Source organism: Ovis aries, chromosome 23 (assembly GCF_016772045.2).
Source record: "Ovis aries strain OAR_USU_Benz2616 breed Rambouillet chromosome 23, ARS-UI_Ramb_v3.0, whole genome shotgun sequence".
Lineage (NCBI taxonomy): Eukaryota > Metazoa > Chordata > Mammalia > Artiodactyla > Bovidae > Ovis > Ovis aries.
The window spans coordinates 30,960,434-30,983,438 of record NC_056076.1 but is presented as its reverse complement, the minus strand read 5'-3'; the positions used below and the strand labels follow the sequence as shown (position 1 = coordinate 30,983,438).

The window sequence follows — 23,005 nt, the reverse complement described above, 5'->3', positions numbered from 1 at the left end:
TATAAAACTGTATACAGTCAATGATTCTGGATTGAATCCTGGGTTAGAAAAAAACTTGCTATAAAAGAACAATATTGGGAAGTTGGCAAAAATTGAAAAAGGTATCCATGTTAAATTTCCTAATTTTGTTAATTGTACTGTGATTATATAAATCCTTGTTTTTAGGAACTATAAATTGAAGTGTTTTGGGGGTAATGGGGCATCTTCAACTTAATTTCAAGTAGTTCAGGGGAAAAGTGTATATAGAGTTGATTTTCATTATTTGTGGTAATTATGTTCTATTAAGTTGCAGAGCACTGAATTAGCAAATACTCAAAAAATTGTGCCTTGGGGAAACACAGAGTTAAGTTCCTGTAAGACTCTAGTTATGTTTTTTTTTATCCCCACCTGTCAATACGTTTTATTGACACTCATTTAATAGGCTTGTATTTAATGACACTTGTATAAATACACTTATTTTATGTGTGTTTCTGTTTGTGCATGTCTGCATGCTAAGTCACTTCAGTCATGTCTGACTGTGACCCTGTGGACTGTAGACTCCCAGGCTCCTCTGTCCATGGGATTCTCCAGGCAAGAATACTGGAGTGGGTTGCCATACCCTTCTTCAGGGGATCTTCCCAACTGAGAGACTGAATCTGCCTCTCTTGCATCTCCTGCATTGGCTGGTAGGTTCTTTACCACTAGCGCCTCCTGGGAAGCCCATGTTTAAAGATACCTTATTTAATATATACTGTTGACTCATTAACACTGAACTCAAAACCAACAGTGCTCAGTCATGTTGGACTTTTTGTGACCTCATGGACTATACAGTCCATGGAATTCTCCAGGCCAGAATACTGGAGTGGGTAGCCTTTCCCTTCTCCAGGGGATATTCCCAACTTAGGGATCGAACCCAGGTCTCCCACGTTGCAGGCAGATTCTTTACCATCTGAAGCACAAGGGAAGCCCATGTTTCTATTTAAAGATACCTTACTTAATATATATTTAATATATACTGTTGATTCATTAACACTGAACTCATAAACAACAGCACTATTACTCATGCCTGAATGAAGCATTTCTAACACATAAATTCCCTCTGAAAGGCATCTCGCAGCCTTCCTGTGCTCAGGGACACTAGGCAGTTTAGTACTGTGCCTGGGCATTTTAAACAGTGACATCATCAGGAGAAAGGACAAAAATATGAAAAACATGGCACTAAACAGACTGCAAAAAGGATACCTGCTTACAGTATGAGTGCTAAAACAAGAAGGCAGAGCACCACCGTGTTTGAGCTCAACTGGGAATGTGCACATTTGGCAACTAAAATTTTCCCTGCTCTGCAAGTGTCTTCAGTAGACCTGGAAAGTACCATGGGGGTACAAATAAATTGTAGCAAGTAGGTGAATTTGCAAATACAGAATGTGTGAGTAATGAGGATCGAGTGTGTATGTTTACTATATATGTATACACACACACACTTATACTTAATGAGACTGAACAAATGGTGAACAAATCAAAACATTAAAACTGGTGAATCTCCATATGGAAAGGATATGGGAGTTGCAAATACTGTTTCTTACAACTCCTCTAAATTTGAAATTACTGCCAAATAAAAATTTTTCAAATGTAAATTAATTAATTTTACTCCTTTGCTTAAAATATTTCAATTGCTTTCATTTGCACATCACATGACCTGTAAGCCCTGAAGGTGGTTAAGCCCCTTTTGGCCTATCCAAAGGTCATCTAGGCCACTATTCCTCTAGTTCAGCCTCATGAAGTAAAGTGAAGTTGCTCAGTCGTGTCTGACTCTTTGCGATCCTGTGGACTGTAGCCCACCAGGCTCCTCCATCCATGGGATTTTCCAGGCAATAGTACTGGAGTGGGTTGCCATTTCCTTCTCCAGTGGATCTTCCCGACCCAGGGATTGAACCTGGGTCTCCCACATTGCAGACAAATGCTTTACTGTCTGAGCCATCAGTGAAGTCCAGTTCAGTCTCACAGGCATTCTTTAATTTCTGGAGCGCTTCTTTCTCTAACTCCTGAGCTAAATTAGATCCTGTCCATTAATCCTCTTTTGAAGCACCTTGTTCTTTTTTTTCCACAGCCTTTATCATAATTCGTACTTACAAACAATGATGTGTTTTTGTTTAATAAATATTATGTGTAAAACAATCATTATTAAGACATTTTACAAGTATGGAATTATGCAAGTGACTTGATTTAAATGTTTAGGCATGGAAAATTATTGAGGCAAAGATAAGTTCTAGATCATGTACAAAAATCATACTTGTCCATCACATAGGAGCAAGCATACAATGGATAAGGATTAGAAAGTAATATGCAAAAATGAGAATTCACCTAGAATGATGGAATTATAAGCAGTTAAAAATAGATATTGTTTTCTTTTTGGTTCCTTTTAGTAAGAAAGAAAAATAGTTCTAAATCAACGGATGATGATAGTAACTACAATGTCAGGAATAGTTTGAAAAAAATATCTACAGACCAGAGAACAGAATGGAAAGCCAAGTTTGGAGGCATGGAGCGAGCCCAGTTAGCATAATTTAAATGAACACACTTGGGTTTGAACTAAAAGAGTGATGGTGCAAATGAGACAAGTCGATGGATTACAGAGATATTACAGATATGCCAGGATTGACAAGATCTAAGACTAATTGAACAGGGTGAAAAAAGAGGGAAAACTCAAGGTCAGTTCCTAATTTTAAATCTTAGGAAAGCAATTCACTGGTTCATTGCAATAGGGATCATAGGAGAAAAGGCAGGTTTGAGGATGGCATAATAAATTTACTTTGAACCTGTGGGACATCCAGGTGAAGACAGTAGGCAGCTGTCTACACAAGTCTGGAAAAGGGAGAAACTGGGCCAAAGATAGATAGATCTGGAAGTCATACAAAGACAGAAATTAAGCCAAGGAAAGTATGGGTTTCCCAAGTGGCACTAGTGGCAAAGAACCTGCTTGCCAATGCAGGAGACCAAAGAGATGCAGGTTTGACCCCTGGGTTGGGAAGATCCCCTGGAGAAGTGCATGGCAACCCACTCCACTATTCTTGCCTAGAGAATCCCATGGACAGAAGCACCTGGCGGGCTATGGTCCATAAGAGTTGCAAAGAGTCAGATACGAATGAAGCAACTTAGCACACATGCACGCAAAGATAGTATAGCCTGAGTACAGAGAGCTGAAGTATTACCCGATTAGACACCAGGAAGACACAGACAAGATGGAATTTCTGCCCCTAGTAGCCGGTCTAGGGATAGGAGTCGGAGAAGTAATCTTTGTCGATACTCTCTTCTAGTTCTGAAATGAACATGACTAAGTCTCAGCTACCAGGAAGTTCACAATTTAGAGAGAAAACATAGAAAAAACAACTCGGGTACAATAATGGAGTATGTACGACAGTAAGGTGCTGTGGCAAAGAAGAGGCACTGAATTCATCCAGCGTAGGTTGCAGCCTGTTGAAGGGTATACTGGAATTGACCAGGTAGAGTATGTTTCAGATGGGGAAGGCTTTTAAAGGGAGGTGAACCACTGCATGAAAAGGCATTGGTTTTCATACCAATGAGGTATGAGAGAAAGGCTGAGAGAAAGTTTAGGACATCTGGGAAGCTCCTGTAGTTGTATATGCGGCCAGTGGAAGGTGCCCAGCTTTGTGAATTCAGTGAAGTTTCCTGGATATTACAGACAGGAGATGAGGGAGAACTTAACTGTGTTTACAGATTTCAAGTGTTACTAAGAATACATATTTTAAGAAAAAGGTTTTGTTAATTTTTGATTATATAAATATTATTCATTTGTTGTTTAAAAAAATTAGAGCATACAAGAGAAATTTCTTTAAAAAAGATCACTTGGACTATCCCTAAATAGAGATGTCCTCTGTTAACAAGCTTGGTGTATAATCCAGATTTTTCTTCTGAGCATATATCTGTTTATTGGTTATAAATATTTTTAAATTTACAAAAAAATTGAGTCATACTTTGTATACTAACCTCTTTTTCATTTAACTACATGCCATGATTATTTTTCTCATAAATGCACCTCTAAAGTATATATCTTAATGCTGATTAATATTCCATAGTGTGAATAGGTTTCTTATGTTAGGATCATTCAGCTGTATCCAATTTTTCGAGGAGCTTGACTTTCAAATACTAAAAATTTTAAGAAGTGGCTCAGACTTCATTAACCTTTAATAAAGCCCCCCCAAACTGAAATCATTCATGAAGTCAAAACTCTTGAACAGTTTGAGTAGGAATTCCCTTGTGGTCCAGTGGTTAGGTCTTGGAGTGGTGGGGTGGGGGGCAGGATCCCGCAAGCCATATGGCAAGACCAAAACAGAAAGAGAGTGAGCCACATTCCTTTAAGAGGAAAGGAATGACACAGTGGTGTTCTGTTGCAGAAAGTATTTAAACGATCTGATGCAAAACACAGATACTGGACTAGGCTCAAGGTACAGAACTTGAAGGTACACAGTCATTTCTGGCACCCTTTGAAGGTGAAGCCATAGCCATTTTAGTCAAATAGTTATGTTTTCTTAGGCAGATTTTTCAGCTGATCTCATTTCACAAATAAAGAAGGTTTCCTATTTAAATCCTAAAGAGTAGTAAATTTCTACTCATTTTGTGGAAACTGTAGGTACTTGGAAAATCCAATGGCCAATAAGAATAATTGACACCTTCTACTCGTAACTGTGTGTGTGTGTGTATGTGTGCACGTGCGCCCAGTCATGTCTCTTTGTGACCCCATGAACTTGTAGCCTGCCAAGCCACTCTGTCCATGGAATTTTCCAGGCAAGAATACTGGACTGGGTAGCCATTTGCTACTCCAGGGGATAACTATACCTAGTTAAATTGTTTGTGTCTGTGTATAAAAAAGGGCTTCCTAGATGGCTCAGTGGTTAAAAATATGGCTGCCAATGAAGGAGACACAGGTATGATCCCTGGTTAGGAAGATCCTCTGGAGGAGGAAATGGCAACCCACTCCAGTACTTTTGCCTGGAAAATCCCATGAACAGAGGAGCCTGGCAGGCTATAGTCCATAGGATCGCAAAAGGTTCGACATAATGAGTAACTAAGCATGCATGCGGTATGTAAAATAGTAAAATATTCAGAACATAGATTTTATATTTGTTCAGTTTTATCACCTGAGTTAATAAGCAGAATATCTGGACAATAAATGACTTAATCCCTCATTTAGAAGGTGCTAAGGGCTTTCCTGATGGCTCAGCAGGTAAAGAATCTGCCTGCAATGCAGGAGACCTGGGTTTGATTCATGGGTTGGGAAGTTCCTCTGGAGAAGAAAGGGCAACCCACTCCAGTATGCTTACCCGGAGAATTCTATGGACAGAAGAGCCTGGTGGGCTGCAGTCCCTGGGTTGCAGAGTCAGACATGACTGAGTGACTAAACATTCACTCACACTCAAGGGCTTCCCAGGTGGTGTACTGGTAAACAATCCACTTGCAAAATCAAGAGACAGAAGAGACATGGGTTTGATCCCTCGGTTGGAAAGATCACCTGGAGAAGGAAACGGCAACCCACTCCAGTACTCTTGCCCAGAGAATTCCACGGACAGAGAAGTCCGGCAAGCTATAGTCCACGGGGTGGTAAAGAGTTGGATAGAACTGAGTGACTGGGCACATACACACATGATCTGAATGTCTGTACCTCCCCAAAACTCATATCTTGAAATCCTAATGCCCAAAGGTGATGGTATTAGTAAGGCGGGGCTTTGGGTAGGTGTTAAATCATGAAGGTGGAACCCTCATGAATGGGATTAGTACACTGCTGCTGCTGCTGCTGCTGCTGCTGCTAAGTCGCGCCAGTCGTGTCTGACTCTGTGCGACCCCATAGACGGCAGCCCACCAGGCTCTGCCGTCCCGGGATTCTCCAAGCAAGAACACTGGAGTGGGTTGCCATTTCCTTCTCCAGTGCATGAAAGTGAAAAGTGAAAGAGAAGTCGCTCAGTCATGCCCGACTCTTAGCAACCCCATGGACTGCAGCCTACCAGGCTCCTCCATCCATGGGATTTTCCAGGCAAGAGTACTGGAGTTGGGTGCCATTGCCTTCTCCGGATTAGTACACTGGACTAAGGTAAATGAACAAGGATTTGTTCATCTTTAATTTGAATTTGAACATCTTTAATTTCACAAATATTTTAACAGCTAAATCTAATAAAGTGTTAGTACTCAATCATATCTAATAAAATTAAGATATAATCTTCCCCCTATATTTTTCTTTTCTTACATAGAATGCATTTTGCCTCCCTATATGTACTGTTTTATTATGATAAACTTCTGTAGAAAGGAAATGTAATAAACACAAATTATTGCTAAACTCCAAATTCAGGACAAGTATTGTAGTTACTAGAACTGGGTAAAGAGCAGTAAATTTTTGAGCAGAAAATTAAAGCTCTCATTGGCGCAGCAAATTACCAAGCAAATGTAAACAATTAAAAAAGAAATGTCCAAGGTCACCTTAAAGAGAAAGTATACTTCCTCAGTCAGGTCTCTTTTGTAACTTGATAGAAGTTATTTACATACCTAAATACAGTATGTGAGTTGAGGGTGGCGAATGGAGTTTTAGAAAAGGGTAGTTCTCAGAGTAAACAGACCCCCTTTCTTCAGCTGAACAATTTGTCCAGCGTGGAAAGAGCAGGTCTAAGATTCATATCCACTAGGTGGTTTTGCTTCCCTGAAAATGTGGCATTTTTGTTGTTTAGTCACTAAGCTGTGTCCCACTCTTCCAGCCGCCTCTTAGTGACTTAGTCACGTCCAACTCTTCCCATGGGCTCCCCTGCCCATGGGATTTCCCAGGCAAGAATAGTGAAGTAGGTTGCCATTTCCTTTTCCAGAAAATATTGCATGGCTCCACTTAATTAATTTACTTAGCAAATATTTACTAAATACCTTTTTAGTGTAATGTATTTTGCCATGAGTTATGTGTATGGGATATAAGAATCACTAGCGGAGTAGTGGGAAGAGATGTGCTTTGGGATCAAACAGACTGGTTAAATTCTCAGCTTCATGGATAAATTACTCCTTTGCAGTTTTTAAGCCAGTAAAATGAAGTTTTTTGCTTTTTTTTTTTTTTTTTATAAAGGAAGAGGAAAGGAAGAAAGCAAGAAGGAAATGTAAATATCTGTGACCAGGACACAAGAAGCGCACAATAAATCCGGTTTTCCTCTCTTCAACTCCACTTGCAGGAGTTTTTTATAAGGTAAGTGATCAAGTAAGCCTTCATAAAATGGGGAAGGGTGTAATTGACTTGGGTCTTAAGAAGGGTTCTTGATTTGGACTGACTGAGATAACAGGAGAAGACAAACTCAGTGATTGATGTGTTTGGACTGGAAGTAGATCCTGTTCTCTGGAACAGACTAGGAGGGTGAGAACTGGAAGCTGCAAAAGTCAGGATGCCTTTTATAATCTCATTCAGTATAGAACAGGTTCCTAAAAACACAAAATTATGAGGACAGTAGCGTGAAATCAACGCATCTTCTCTGATTAGATCTAAGGGGAACGTTTTTCCGAATTTGACTGTATTATTGATTCATTCACCGCACACTTTGGATTTATTCAAAGAATAACACAGCACTTAAAATCTAAACACTAGAATGTGACGACGTAGAAATCAAAAGACACTGTCCCAGTTTTGAAGCAGGCAGACACATAAACAATTTAAATATGTTTAGAGGTGATAAAGCGGAGAAGGCAATGGCACCCCACTCCAGTACGCTTGCCTGGAAAATCCCATGGACGGAGGAGCCTGGTGGGCTGCAGTCCATAGGGTCGCTAAGAGTCGGACACGACTGAGCGACTTCACTTTCACTTTTCACTTTCATGCACTAGAGAAGGAAATGGCAACCCACTCTGGTGTTCTTGCCTGGAGAATCCCAGGGACGGGAGAGCCTAGTTGGCTGCTGTCTATGGGGTCGCACAGAGTCGGACACGACTGAAGCGACTTAGCAGCAGCAGAGGTGATAAAGAGTCAGGTAGAGCAGCTCCGAGAAGAAAAAGATTTTTTTCTTGGGTCAGTTCAACTTTAATTATACGAAAATAAACACATTTTACCAACTGTAAAATTATACGCCACGCTTAAACATTAAAAAAAAAGAAAAGGGACATCAAGTTTCCCCCCACCCCCGAAGTGTCAAACGTAAAGCTCATTGTAGCGATGCTTTTGAAGCTAAACCCGCAGAAAAACACTGAGGAAGCGTGACTGAGTTCTTACTGTTACTGCTCTCTGGAACCGGTCCTCCACATCGTTTCCTTAAAAAGAAGCTTGTGGGAAACACAGTCTTCGTTCCTCAACGAACACGCAACTGGAGACTCCAAGGACAAAGCAGAACGCGGATGCCGCAGTTTTCCAAGTGCGGTCGGCCCTTCCCACGTGGTGGATTTTTGGCAACTCTCCCCACCTTCCTCCGGATTCCGGGGAAGAGTCTAACGCCCTCTGGAGCCGTCCCTAGTGACGTCACGAGCGCGATTCCAGTCTGCGGCCAATCACGCGGCCGGATTCCGGGGGAAGCCCGGGGCGGCGGCGGCGGCCTGTGCGCGTGCGCGAGGTCTCCGCGTGGCTATATAAACATGGCTGGCGTGGCCGCGCGGCGGGGCCGTGCGGAGCGCGCGTAGGGGGCTTTGGGGCGCTCTGGGTTCGTAGGTTTGAAATTTCTGGCGGGGGATCCGCCGCGCCGAGTTTCGGTGGGAGGTGGGAGCCGACGTGACGCCCTTCCGGGAGCCGCGCAGCCGGACTCCGCTGCATCTGGTCCCGGGGCTGAGGCGCCGGGTTGAGCCGGCGCACGTGTGAGCGCCGCCGAGGAAGCGGCCGAGCAGGTGTGGCAGCCGGCGGGGCCGCGCGGACGGGAGGAAGGTCCAGGACGCCGGGGTCCCGCTGTCCAGCGCGGCGTCGGTCACTGACTCCTGTGTCGTGGCCCCGGCGCCTCTCCCTAGCGATGCTGTGGAGCTGGAACTGCACCGGAGTCGGCGGCCGCTTGTCAAGCCTCCCCTCGCCTCTGCTCCCGGAACGGCAGCGCCGCGGCTGCCGCTGATCCACCTGGGGGGATGCCCGCGGGCCTCACGGAGCCGGCCGGCGCCGCTCCCCCCGCCGGTGTGGGCGCCTCCGGGACCGTGACCATGGCCCCCGCCGCGGCTCTGCCCGTCCGGGTGGAGAGCACTCCGGTGGCCTTGGGCGCCGTGACTAAGGCTCCTGTCAGTGTCTGCGTAGAGTCCTCGGTGTCCCAGCCGCTGCGGTCCCCCGTAGGGACCCTGGTGACCAAAGTGGCCCCTGTCAGTGCCCTTCCTAAACTCAGCAACGGCCCTCGTCTACCATCTCCTCAGATCGTCGCCGTGAAAGCCCCCAACACCACCACAATCCAATTGCCTGCTAATCTTCAGCTTCCTCCAGGTACGTGGCTCACCTTGATAGCTTTAGCGGGCCAGCCGGCTGTGACAGGGGAAACGTCGCAGCCCCCGATCGCGGCTTGTCGCGGGGAGTTCCAAAACACTCAGCCCAGAGAACCTTTCAACGTCTCGACTTTGCGGGGCAGTGATTTGGCTTGACAGTGGAGATAACCTCTTTGAGTCCTTACTGCATAGTTTTTCTTTTCATATGTAAGGAAAGCATTTTTCACCTAAGGGGCCACAGTAAAAGCTGGAGCAGCGTGTTCCAGAGGGCCTTTCAGGCACTCTCTCGCTCTTAGATTCGGGAAGATAGAGATTCGTTCAAGTTTTATTTCGTATAGAGAAAAGATCAGTTTTTATATCCACACACTTAGATTACTGTGTGTGTGTTTTTTTAAAGTGTTTTTAAAATGTTCTTGTGTGTTAAAACCGAAAGAGAATTTTAACTGAAGCAAGCCTAAATACGTTTACTAGAAAGAGGTGCGATGATTGTAACCTGCCAGAGTTGACAGTTCAGAGCCAGAAGGTTATTTGTGAAGCAGTGTGTGAATTCCGCAGTTAATGAGCCTGTGACTACTTTTTATACTAAAGTTTACTCTGTAGGGCTGTTTTTCTTGACTGAGGCAAAGTTTTTGCTTTGTGATGACTTACATATTGTAAATATGCTGGAAGGTGTGTAAGTATTTTATCTTGTTTTCTTGCCTCCAGTGAAAGTCACTTGGAATTTCTGTGGAAGGAAAAGGCACATTTTCTCTTTGGGAAAAAGTTCTGCTAGTAATTTTATTGTATTCTGTGTTTTGCTTAGCAGCAGTGGGAGCTCTGACCAGCAGAGGTGGTAAAGAAATGGAAACCTTTTGGTTCACAGGATGTCAGTTTCCCCTAAGCAGAATGAGGAGGCCTCTTTTGTAACTAATGTTCTGTTTGGTCAGGAACGTTGTGGAAAGATTAGTTCTTCACTTCTGATGAACTTGTGTTTTAGTTCTGTATGGTACAGGAGGTACTTACACTTAAGACTGTGTGCTCCACTGGATACATTTTTTTTTTAATGTTTTGAAAGGACATCATCTATTAAGAGACTCATCATAAATTAACCCTGTACAAAACACAGGAGCTAGGTGGACAGAGACTATAGTCTTTTGTAGAACATTGCTTCCTGCTAACCAGTCCCTGCAGGGCTTGCTTTTTTTCTTTCTTAACGTCTATACAGGGTTACTGTGCAATTGGAAAAATTATCTTTCTCAAAAGCTGATGTCAGTTTCCCACTGTCTACAAATTCCAACAAAAAGTAAACCCAAGCGTGCTCACAAAGTGCTCTTAGTCAACATTGCCACTCACATATAGTTTCGAGGTCTCCCCTCAATTGGTAAAATAAACAAAATCTTACAAGAGGAACACTAAAATATACATTAATACTTTGATCAGTATCACACAGTAAGTTAGGCTGTGCGATCCACCTCATCCATACTGGTTCCTAGGACTGTGTCCACTTGGAGGTTTAAAATAAAGAAAATAAGCCTACCTCTGTGGCTTAGGAGTCATCTCTGGAAGACAGTACTGGCCTTCTGAATGCTGGGACTCACAGACTCGTTGATGTGGCTTTCTGCTGTGCCAGGATGTCCTGGCAGCTCCTGTACATTTCAATCAAGCAGTTCCACTGAATATATTTTCTGCTGGTTCTAAATTATCACCCTACATACCCTCTTATAAAGTAGCTATGAATTTGTTTAGATGAAGTACTCCTGATTTGTTAAAAATGAAATTCCTATCTAGTCACCAAAGTTTGTTTAGAAATGATCAAAAAGTATTGAGAGGAAAACTTTCAAAAGTGGGAACTTGCTGGTGAGAGGGACCCGATCACTTATTGAGAATATACTGTGCTATGAAAATTGAAGTAAAGTTGACATACAATATTATGTCACTGGCCTCTTCTTATACATTTACATTATTTTGTTTGTTGGTCAAAATAGATAGCAAATAAGGAAAAAGTTCTCTAAGTGTAAATAATTTGTCCAATGCCAGACAACTCATAGATACCAAAGGAAAATTGAATCCAGCTTTGTTTGACTCTTTCCACAGTACTGTGCTTACCATTTGATGTGCATGTATGATATGCCTCCTGAGTAGCAATGTTAAAAGATGATTTATAGAATTTTAGCAGAGAAGGCAATGGCACCCCACTCCAGTACTCTTGCCTGGAAAATCCCATGGGCAGAGGAGCCTGGTAGGCTGCAGTCCATGGGGTCGCCAAGAGTCAGACAGGACTGAGTGACTTGAGTTTCACTTTTCACTTTCATGCATTGGAGAAGGAAATGGCAACCCACTCCAGTGTTCTTGCCTGGAGAATCCCAGGGACGGGGGAGCCTGGTTGGCTGCTGTCTGTGGGGTCACACAGAGTCGGACACGACTGAAGCGACTTAGCAGCAGCAGCAGCAGCATAGAACTTTAGAGCCTGATCTTTTTATTTCACAGAGAAACCAAAACTGAAACTTGCTAGAGCAAAAGAGCAGCAAGCCAGGACCACAGCTTAAGCATGCACCACCCTAACACTTGTTTTGCCGTGGGAGTGCTGTGCTTAGTCACTCAGTCGTGTCCGGCTCTTAGCGAATCCATGGACTGCAGCCTGCCAGGCTCCTCTGTTCATGGGAGCCTCCAGACAAGAATACTGGAGTGGGTTGCTATGCCATCCTCCAAGGGATCTTCCCAACCCAGGGATCGAACCCAGATCTCCCACATTGCAGGCGGATTCTTTGCCTGCTGAGCCACCAGGGAAGCCCATGCTGTGGGAGAAACATCCACAAAAGAGAGGAGATAAATTGTCTTTAGGAGTTATTTAGAGAAGAGATAGGATGGTACTTTGAGGGGCAGCTTTTGGAATTTCTGCTCAAGTATAGCATACTCAGGTTTGCAGTCTGTAGGACATAGAAACACTGATTAAAATAACATTTGGACACTGATTAATGTTTTAAAGAGTTTATCAGTCTTGTACTAGTTCTTTTATAGGCCAAGGATTAGCAGAGGATTGCTCAAAGATACTTAAATTACATAGGAGTCAGCTCTGATTTTTCCAAGGTAATGAATTCTTTGTTTGCTTTCTGTTTACTTCAAAATGTTCTCTGTGAACTGAACTATTTTTTAAAAATGTACATATGTACCACAGGTTTTTCTTGGGAGCAGGAGCTGGAAACAAAAAGAGGGGCATTGTGAGGAAATGAAAGAAACTGTAGCAAAGCCCTGAAGATTATTCTGTGGAATATTTTTGGTAATCTCTTCAGTCTTTTCTCTTTTATGAATTTGTGGGATTCAGACCAGACTGTGGCTCTTTGTGTTTTTGGTATCCTGTGCCTCTTCTATCATGTATTTGAGAGTGATGAGGAAGGACTTGATTGGTTTTTTTAAGTCACAGTTCTTTTATGAACTGTGTTTCATAAATTCTGCTTCCATCGTCTTACTGTACAGAAGTTTGTGAAAGTTGCTGGTGAAATGGATCAGGTCCTTTTATATCAGCTCCTTCATGTGAGACATGGTGTAGGTTTTGCATCTTTCTCGAACTCTGAATCAGTACCTGGATAAACTTGTGGCTCTTGTTTTCACCCCAGCTTTATCAGAGGGATATTACATGATCATCTGCTGCTATGGTTGTCCCAGTACTCCCGGACACCATGGAAAGAGTTGGCAGTTGTCTTCAGTGGTCACCAGTGACCCGGTGGTTCATCTGGTAAAGAATCTGCCCACGCTGTGGGAGACCTGGGTTCGATCCCTGAGTTGGGAAGATCCCCTGGAGAAGGGAATGGCTACCCACTCCAGTATTCTGGCCTGGAGAATTCCATGGACCGTATAGTTCATTGGGTTGCAAAGAATCTGACACAGCTGAGCAAGTTGTGTCACCTTCAGTGCTCACCATATGTACCAGCCACAGTTTGGATTTCAAGGGCTGTGAAATCCAAGGGCTTTGACTCAAATTTACCCTTACAGCATTAATAACAACTACTACTGACAACTTTAAAATTCATAAATTTGCTCAGAAGTATTGTCTTATTTGATCTCTTTAACAATCTTGCAAAGTAGGTGTGTCTCTCAGTCCACAAACATGAGATATCTTTCCATTTATTTTAGATTTTTAATTTCTTTAAATGACATTTTATAGTTTCCAGATATTGCTTTTGTACTTTTTTGGTTAAATTTATTCCTAAAGTGTATTATTTTTTATCTTATTGTAGGTGGAATTTTTTCTTAATTCTGTTTACAATTATTCATTGAAAATGTATAGAAGTATAGCATTCTTGTTTATTGATCTTGTATCCTGCTTCCTAGCTGAACTCATTTATTAGTTTTAATCGTTTTTTTTCATAGATGTTTGGATTTTTTTTTATAGATGTTTGGATTTTTATATACAAGATCATGATATATGTGGATAGATAGTTTTACTGTCTCTTTTGGATGCCTTTTATTTTCTTTTATCATTTCCCTGGTTAGAACTCTCAGTATAATGTTGAGTGTTAGTGATTGTAGGCATCCTTGTCGCATTCCTCATCTCAGGAATCCTGATCTTAGGGTAAAAGAATTTAGTCTTTCACTGTTAAGTATGGTGTTAGCTATGAGTTTTAAACCAACCTTGCATATTGAGATAAGTATCACTTGATCATGGGGTATAACACTTTTTATATGTTGCTGAATTTAGCTTGCTAGTACTTTGTTGAAAATTTTTGCATTGGTATACATATGAGGGTAATGAATTGACACATGTTTTCTATTCTGTTTTTAGAAGAATTTATGAAGACCTAGCATTTATTTTTCCTTAGATATTTGATAGAATTCATCATTGAAGCCATGGGGAACTGAGCTTATCTTGTGGATACTATTTTAGATTATTCATTCAATTTGTTTGTTAGAGGTCTATTCAGGTTGCCCATTCTCTTAAATTAGTTTTAGTAGTTTATTATGTTTCTAGGAATTTGTCCATTTCATATAATTTATCTAATTTATTGGTTCATAGTTGGTGATAACATTCAACTAGAATCCTTCTTTCTGTAAGATTAGTGGTAATATCCCCTCTTTCATTCCTAATTTTAGCAATTTGAGCCTTTTCTCCTTTTTTTTCTTTATTAATCTAGGTCAAGATTTGTCAGTTTTTTGATCTATTCAAAGAACCAACTTGATTTTTTTTCCCTCAGTTGTTTCTCTATTCTCAATTCTCCTGACCCTGCTCTAATCTTTATTTAATTTTCTTTCATCTGCTTGCTGTCATTTTTGTTTAGTTTTTTTCCCAGTGTCTTAAGATAGAAGGTTATAAAGCTATTACTTTAAATTATCCTTCTCTTAAAATACAGGGATTTACTTTTTATAGTCTGTTTTCAGCCTGAAGAACTTAATTTAGTATTTTCTGTCTGATGCTAGCACCCAGTCCTCTGTTTTTATCTGAGGATGTCTTTTCTCTTTTTTTTTTTTAACTTTTTATTGGGGTATAGTTGATTTGCAGTGTTGTGTAAGTTTCAGGTGTACAGCAGAGTAAATCTGTTATACATACACATATGTCCAGATTCTAGATTCTTTTCCCATATAGGCCATTACAAAGTATCGAGCAGAGCTCCTTGTGCTATACAGTAGGTCCTCATTAGTTATCTATTTTATATATAGTAGTGTGTATATGTCAGTTCCAATCCAGGATGTCTTTGTCTCCTTTTTTTGAAAGATATGTTCAATAAATATCTGATGGTTGGTTGATAATTGTTTTTGTTTTTCTTTTTCCCCAGCAAGTGGAATATGTCATACTCCTGATGTCTGGCCTCCGTTGTTTCTGATCAGAAGTTAGCTGTTAATCCTGTTAACGCAGTTCTCTTGTATATTTTTCTCTTACTGTTCTCAAGGTTTTGTCTTTGTATATTTTTATCATGATTTTATCTTATTGGGTTGACCGAAAAGTTTGTTCAGGTTTTTCCATCTTATGAAAATTCAAATGAACCATTTGGCCAATTCAAGACTTAAGAGTTTGTTTAGATTATTTTTCACCAAATTTGGGACGTTTTTAGCCATTATCTCTTTGGATATTTTTCGGCTCCTTTCTCTCCCTCTCTCCCTCCCTGCTTCTGTCCCTCCTCTCCTTCTGGTATTCACATTAGGCCTGTGTTGATGTGCCTGTCACTGCCAGGTTTCTGTGAGGCTGTTCGTTTTTCTTCATTCTTGTTGCTCTTCATTCTTTGGATTGCGTAATCTCTATTGAACCATCTTCAAGTTCACTGACTTATCTTCTACTCATTCAAGTTTGCTGTTGATCCTCTCTAGTGAAATTTTTCTTTGAGTTTTTGTACCTTATAATTACAGAATTTCTTTTTTTTTGTAATATCTGTTTCTCTAATGGTATTCTCTGCTTAATGAAAGAATCATCATCATATCTTCCTTTACTTCTCTAAGCATGATTTCCCTTAGTCTTTTGACATATTTATAACAGTTACTTTGAAGTCTTTGTTAAATCTAACATCTGGTTTCACTCTTAGGTGGTTTCTGTTGCCTGCCTTTCTCTGTGTGTCATTCTTTTTTCTTTGCATGTCCTATAATTTTTAAATTAATATATTGAAACTTCCAGTGGCTAAAGCTCCATGCTTCCAATGCAGGGGGCCTGAGTTCAGTCTCTGATCAGGGAACTAGATTCCACATGCTGCAACTAAGATTCAGCACAGGCAAGTACATAAATATTTTTTAAAAATTAACAGAGTGACTTGAGGTATTGGTCTTTACTCCCTTGAGTGGATTATTGTTGTTTGTTTTTTAAGTGTCTGGCTGAACTATTTTAATGAGATCTGTTTCCCTCAGAAGACACAGCTTTAGGCATAAGCACAGCCTCCCTGGGATGACAAAGGTTTCAACAGGGCTCTTTTTGACTGTTTCTTTCTCTGATAGCTCTGTTAAGCTTTCTGCCTCTGCTGGTATCATGCCTAGACTCCACTCACTGCCAGTACCTTCTTGTTTTCAGCAGCACCCGAAGGCCTGACTAGCTTCACAGTCTAATTCAATTAAACATGGACTCATCTACAGGAAGTAGTTTTTGAGGTCATTACTTGAGGTTCTGACCCCAGTAGGGCCCTTCTTAGTTGTTTCTTTATCTTGCTGTCTGTGGTAGACCAGAGATAGACCTGTGACTTAGCATAGCTTGTATCTGTTAGGAAGATACCAGAACCCTTTCTTTTAATTGTTCGTTGTATTTGAGAATGCCCTTAGTTTGACCTTTCCCACACTGTGAAATAAAGTCAGTTTCTCTTGGGAGACGTTTGGAGCAGGTACTCAGGACAGTGGCATGCTTCTTTCTAAGTGATGTCTTTGCTTTAGAAGTGGGGTACTGGGCTTGGGTGGTGACCTCTAGTCTGCTCTGCTTATCTCTTCCATCATGGAACTCCCACCCCATGAAAGAGCTGGGGTGAGGGTGATGGGGGCCCAAGTATTCTAAGTCAAGCCTTCCCTTTATGAGTAGGCATGAGTAAAACAAGAAGCCTGGAAACCCTTGGATGCACTTGTCTCCAATTTATTCTCTTCTGTATTCAGCTTGAGGTGGCAGAGATGCAAGATACTGTCCCTGGAAAGTAACATAGCCCTCAACTGGAAGCTTGGGAGAGAGGGACACCCTACATTGGCCACGTTGCCTAAACTGAGAAGAGAGAGGGGTAGGTCATGGTTCAGATGCCGCAGATTCTTGTTGTTCTTACTGAGTTTTAGTAGATTCTCTTTAATAAATTGTCTAGTCATTTTCTGTATGCCTTTGGGCAATTTCTGAAGACTTTAAATAGTTGTTTTTAAAAATAATTTTCACCAGTTATGCTTATTTTGCTGGGGAATGGCTTTATGGAGCTCTTTGTGCTGCCATTCCAGGAATGGAACTCCAGCTATGACTATTCTTGCTTGTACCTACTACTTACATGGACAAGAATTTCTTTACAATAGAAATACTGGGTTAGAGGGTATGCAAATGGGAACCAGTTTGGCACAGTCATGGAGAGTTAAATGAAACAGTTGTACCAAACTATACTACCAGCTTCAAGATTTTAAGAGTTTTTGTTGCTACACATCTCTGTAACACTTAATATTGTCAATGGACTTCTTAATTTTTGTCTGCCTGAAGTAAAGTGAAGTGAAGCCGCTCAGTTATGTCTGACTCTTTGTGATCCCGTGGACTGTAGCCCACCAGGCTCCTCTGTCCATGGAATTCTCCAGGCAAGAATACTGGAGTGGATTGCCATTTCTTTTTCCAGGGGATCTTCCTGACCCAGTGATTGAACCCAGGTCTCCCACATTGCAGGCAGATGCTTTAACATCTCACTGTGGTCTTAATTTACCTTTCCCTGTCATTGGTATCTGTGTTTCTTTTGTGCATTTTGGATGTTCATTCTTCGAATATATGTGAACTAAAATTTTTTCCAATTTTGTGCTTTGTCTTTTTACCTCATGGTACCTTTGGCTAAGCAAAAGTTTTAAAAATATAGTGGTATGTATCAAGCTTTATTTAGTAAGAAATTCTTCCCTGTTCCAAGTTCAGAATGACAGTTTTCTAGATTGTTTAAGAGGTTAAAAGTTTTTATTCTTGTATCCTTGATGTCCTTGGGTTTTTGTGCATGGTGTGGAACATTTCATCTTTTCATATAAGTAACTAATTATATAGTAGCTCTTTGTCTCACTGATCTGCAGTACCCTTGGAAAAATTTCATATGACATATATGGAGGCTATTTGGGATTTTCTATCCCATTGGTCAGTTTGCATAGTCTTGTGTTGTTACCATACTGTCTTAACTGTAGCTTTATAAATAGTTTGAGGTCATGAGGAAAAGTGTTTCGCCTCTTTCAGGAGTATCTCATCCATACGTTTAGACTTTTAATATATAGCTTTGAGTAACAGCATTTTTCTGTATTATATATTGTAATTAGTAGACATGGAATTCAGTATGTACTAACTATTCACTTAATCAGAGCATTTTACAGCATTGAAAGAAATGGGAGAACAAAATATATAAAGATTATGCTTCATTTATTAGCTGACATTTTGTTTTCTGTTACCTATAGGAACCGTTTTGATCAAAAGTAACAGTGGTCAGCTGATGTTGGTATCTCCTCAGCAAGCTGTAACAAGAACTGAGACCACAAGTAACATAACTTCAAGGCCAGCTGTACCAGCAAATACGCAAACCGTCAAAATCTGTACCATGCCGGTAGTATACATTAATGTTTCCTCATCCTCCTTAGTTTTCTAGCAATTATCTTCATATAAGTGTGTATGTATTTGCCAGTAAATATAATAGAAAAGATGATTCTGCTCAACTTTTTGAATTAAGCTACTTTCCTTGAATATGTTAATTATATCAAGATGTTTGGTTTTGTCATTTGGTAAAATTAAAAATTTAATCTTCATACTCAGATTTTGTTGTCCTCAAGGGAATGTTCAAAGGGCTATTTGCATCTCTAAATGGGAAGAAAATAACCATTCTGCTTCAATTTTTAATTTGTGGTAAGACATTAATACTACAGTTTACAGTATTCATTTTTATCTATATCATATAGGAGTTATCTTTAAAAAATTAGAAATCTACTGTAATATTTCATTAACATGGATTTTTTTTTTTTTTTTTTTTTTTTTACTTTACAATATTGTATTGGTTTTGCCATACATTAACCTGAATCCACCACGGGTGTGCATGTGTTCCCCATCCTGAACCCCACTCCTACCTCCCTCCCCATCCCATCCCTCTGGGTCATCCCAGTGCACCAGCCCCGAGCACCCTGTATCATACATTGAACCTGGACTCGCGATCCATTTCACATATGATATTATACATGTTTCAATGCCATTCTCCCAAACCATCCCACCCTCGCCTTCTTCCACAGAGTCCAAAAGACTGTTCTATACATCTGTCTCTTTTGCTGTCTCTCATACAGAGTTATCATTACCATCTTTCTAAATTCCATATATATGTGTTAGTATACTGTATTGGTGTTTTTCTTTCTGGCTTACTTCACTCTGTATAACAGGCTCCAGTTTCATCCACCTCATTAGAACTGATTCGAATGTATTCTTTTTAATGGCTGAGTAATACTCCATTGTGTATATGTACCACAGCTTTCTTAGTCATTCATCTGCTGATGGACATGTAGGTTGCTTCCATGTCCTGGCTGTTATAAACAGTGCTGCGATGAACATTGGGGTACACTTGTCTCTTTCAGTTCTGGTTTCCTCGGTGTGTATGCCCAGCAGTGGGATCTCTGGGTCATATGGCAGTCTATTTCCAGTTTTTAAGGAATCTCCACACTGTTCTCCATAGTGGCTGTACTAGTTTGCATTCCCACCAACATTGTAAGAGGGTTCCCTTTTCTCCACATTCTCTCCAGCATTTATTGCTTGTAGACTTTTGGATCGCAGCCATTCTGACTGGCATGAAATGGTATCTCATTGTGGTTTTGATTTGCATTTCTCTGATAATGAGTGATGCTGAACATCTTTTCATATGTTTGTTAGCCATCTGTATGTCTTCTTTGGAGAAATGTCTGTTAGTTCTTTGGCCCATTTTTTGATTGGGTCGTTTATTTTTCTGGAATTGAGCTGCAGGAGTTGCTTGTATATTTTTGAGATTAATTCTTTGTCATTTGCTATTATTTTCTCCCATTCTGAAGGCTGTCTTTTCACCTTGCTTATAGTTTCCTTTGTTGTGCAGAAGCTTTTAATTTTAATTAGGTCCCATTTGTTTATTTTTGCTTTTATTTCCAATATTCTGGGAGGTGGATCATAGAGGATCCTGCTGTGATTTATGTCTGAGTGTGTTTTGCCTATGTGTTCCTCTAGCATTTTTATAGTTTCTGGTCTTATGTTTAGATCTTTAATGCATTTTGAGTTTATTTTTCTGTATGATGTTAGAAAGTGTTCTAGTTTCATTTTTTTACGAGTGGTTGACCAGTTTTCCCAGCACCACTTGTTAAAGAGATTGTCTTTTCTCCATTGTATATTCTTGCCTCCTTTGTCAAAGATAAGGTGGCCATAGGTGTGTGGATTTATCTCTGGGCTTTCTATTTTGTTCCATTGATCTGTATTTCTTTCTTTGTGCCAGTACCATACTGTCTTGATGACTGTGGCATTGTAGTAGAGCCTGAAGTCAGGCAGGTTGATTCCTCCAGTTCCATTCTTCTTTCTCAATATTGCTTTGGCTATTCGAGGTTTTTCGTATTTATATACAAATTGTGAAATTATTTGATCTAGTTCTGTGAAAAATACCGTTGGTAGCTTGATAGGGATTGCGTTGAATCTATAGATTGCTTTGGGTGGTATACTTGTTTTCACTATATTGATTCTTCTGATCCATGAACATGGTATATTTCTCCATCTATTAGTGTCCTCTTTGATTTCTTTCACCAGTGTTTTATAGTTTTCTATATATAGGTCTTTTGTTTCTTTAGGTAGATATATTCCTAGGTATTTTATTATTTTTGTTGCAAAGGTGAATGGAATTGTTTCCTTAATTTCTCTTTCTGTTTTCTCATTGTTAGTGTATAGAAATGCAAAGGATTTCTATGTGTTGATTTTATATCCTGCAACATTACTGTATTCATTAATTAGGTCTAGTAATTTTCTGGTGGAGTCTTTAGGATTTTCTATGTAGAGGATCATGTTATCTGCAAACAGTGAGAATTTTACTTCTTTTCCAATCTGGATTCCTCTTATTTCTTTTTCTGCTCTGATTGCTGTGGCCAAAACTTCCAAAACTATGTTGAATTATAGTGGTGAGAGTGGGCATCCTTGTCTTGTTACTGACTTGAGGGGAAATGCTTTCAGTTTTTCACCATTGAGGATAATGTTTGCTGTGGGTTTGTCATATATAGCTTTTATTATGTTGAGGTATGTTCCTTTTATTCCTGCTTTCCGGAGGGTTTTTATCATAAATGGATGTTGAATTTTGTCAAAGGCTTTCTCTGCATCTATTGAAATAATCGTATGGCTTTTATTTTTCAATTTGTTAATGTGGTATATTACATTGATTGGTTTGTGGATATTGAAGAATCCTTGCATCCCTAGGATAAAGCCCACTTGATCATGATGTATGATCTTTTTAATGTGTTGTTGGATTCTGTTTGCTAGAATTTTGTTAAGGATTTTTGCATCTATGTTCATCAGTGATATTGGCCTGTAGTTTTCTTTTTTTGTGGCATCTTTGTCAGGTTTTGGTATTAGGGTGATGTTAACCTCATAGAATGAGTTTGGAAGTTTACCTTCCTCTGCAATTTTCTGGAAGAGTTTGAGTAAGTTAGGTATTAGCTCTTCTCTAAATTTTTGGTAGAATTCAGCTATGAAGCCATCTGGTCCTGGGCTTTTGTTTGCTGGAAGATTTCTGATTACAGTTTGAATTTCCATGGTTGTGATGGATCTATTAAGATTTTCCATTTCTTCCTGGTTCAGTTTTGGAAAGTTGTACTTTTCTAAGAATTTGTCCATTTCTTCCAAGTTGTCCATTTTATTGGCATGTAGTTACTGATGGCAGTCTCTTATGATCCTTTGTATTTCTGTGTTGTCTGTTGTGATCTCTCCATTTTCATTTCTAATTTTGTTGATTTGATTTTTCTCCCTTTGTTTCTTGATGAGTCTAGCTAATGGTTTGTCAATTTTATTCAGCTTCTCAAAAAACCAGCTTTTGGTTTTGTTGATTTTTGCTATGGTCTCTTTTGTTTCTTTTGCATTTATTTCTGCCCTAGTTTTTAAGATTTCTTTCCATCTACTAACCCTGGGGTTCTTCATTTCTTCCTTTTTTGTTGCTTTAGGTGTAGAGTTAGGTTATTTATTTGACTTTTTTCTTGTTTCTTGAGGTATGCCTGTATTGCTATGAACCTTTCCCTTAGCACTGCTTTTACAGTGTCCCACAGGTTTGGGGTTATTGTGTTTTCATTTTCATTCATTTCTATGCATATTTGATTTCTTTTTTGATTTCTTCTGTGATTTGTTGGTTATTCAGCAGCATGTTTTTCAGCCTCCATATGTTGGGATTTTTAAAAGTTTTTCTCCTGTAATTGAGATCTAATCTTACTGTATTGTGGTCAGAAAAGATGCTTGGAATGATTTCAATTTTTTTGCATTTACCAAGGCTAGATTTATGGCCCAGGATGTGATCTATCCTGGAGAAGGTTCCATGTGCACTTGAGAAAAAGGTGAAATTGATTGTTTTGGGTGAAATGTCCTATAGATATCCATTAGATCTAACTGTCTATTGTATCATTTAAAGTTTGTGTTTCCTTGTTAATTTTCCATTTAGTTGATAGGTGTGAGTGGGGTATTAAAGTCTCCCAGTATTATTGTGTTATTGTTAATTTCCCTACTTATTAGCATTTATCTTACATATTGCGGTGCTCCTATGTTGGGTGCATATATATTTATAATTGTTATAGCTTCTTCTTGGATTGATCCTTTGATCATTATGTAGTGTCCTTCTTTGCCTCTTTTCACAGCCTTTATTTTAAGTCTATTTTATCTGATATGAATATTGCTACCCCTGCTTTCTTTTGGTCTCTATTTGCTTGGAATATCTTTTTCCAGCCCTTCACTTTCGGTCTGTATGTGTCCCTTGTTTTGAGGTGGGTCTCTTGTAGACAACATGTATAGGGGTCT

The 23,005-nt window shown here is 40.0% G+C and overlaps 2 protein-coding genes across 9 annotated transcripts in view; one reads left to right on the top strand and one right to left on the bottom strand.

The window, feature by feature from the left end:
- Nucleotides 1-8,361, bottom strand: part of SS18 (SS18 subunit of BAF chromatin remodeling complex) — a 143,935-nt gene extending 135,574 nt beyond the window's left edge. For 4 of the 5 annotated variants that reach the window (XM_060405388.1, XM_060405393.1, XM_042239525.2 and 1 more), the window contains exon 1: nt 8,219-8,361. The gene's annotated coding sequence lies outside the window, so the exon portion shown is untranslated. Of the gene's footprint in view, nt 1-5,318; nt 5,449-8,218 lie in introns of all 5 variants that reach the window. The other variant, XM_060405387.1, reaches the window with a different exon arrangement.
- Nucleotides 8,362-8,560: 199 nt separating this feature from the next.
- The window catches only part of TAF4B (TATA-box binding protein associated factor 4b), a 103,740-nt gene continuing 89,295 nt past the window's right edge, over nt 8,561-23,005 (top strand). For 2 of the 4 annotated variants that reach the window (XM_004020461.5, XM_042239175.2), the window contains exons 1-2: nt 8,561-9,391; nt 18,430-18,575. In XM_004020461.5, the coding sequence (XP_004020510.1) occupies nt 9,049-9,391; nt 18,430-18,575 (489 nt within the window). In that variant the 5' untranslated portion in view covers nt 8,561-9,048. Of the gene's footprint in view, nt 9,392-12,563; nt 12,647-16,920; nt 17,040-18,429; nt 18,576-23,005 lie in introns of those variants that run through there. The other 2 variants (XM_042239177.2, XM_060405386.1) reach the window with 2 other exon arrangements.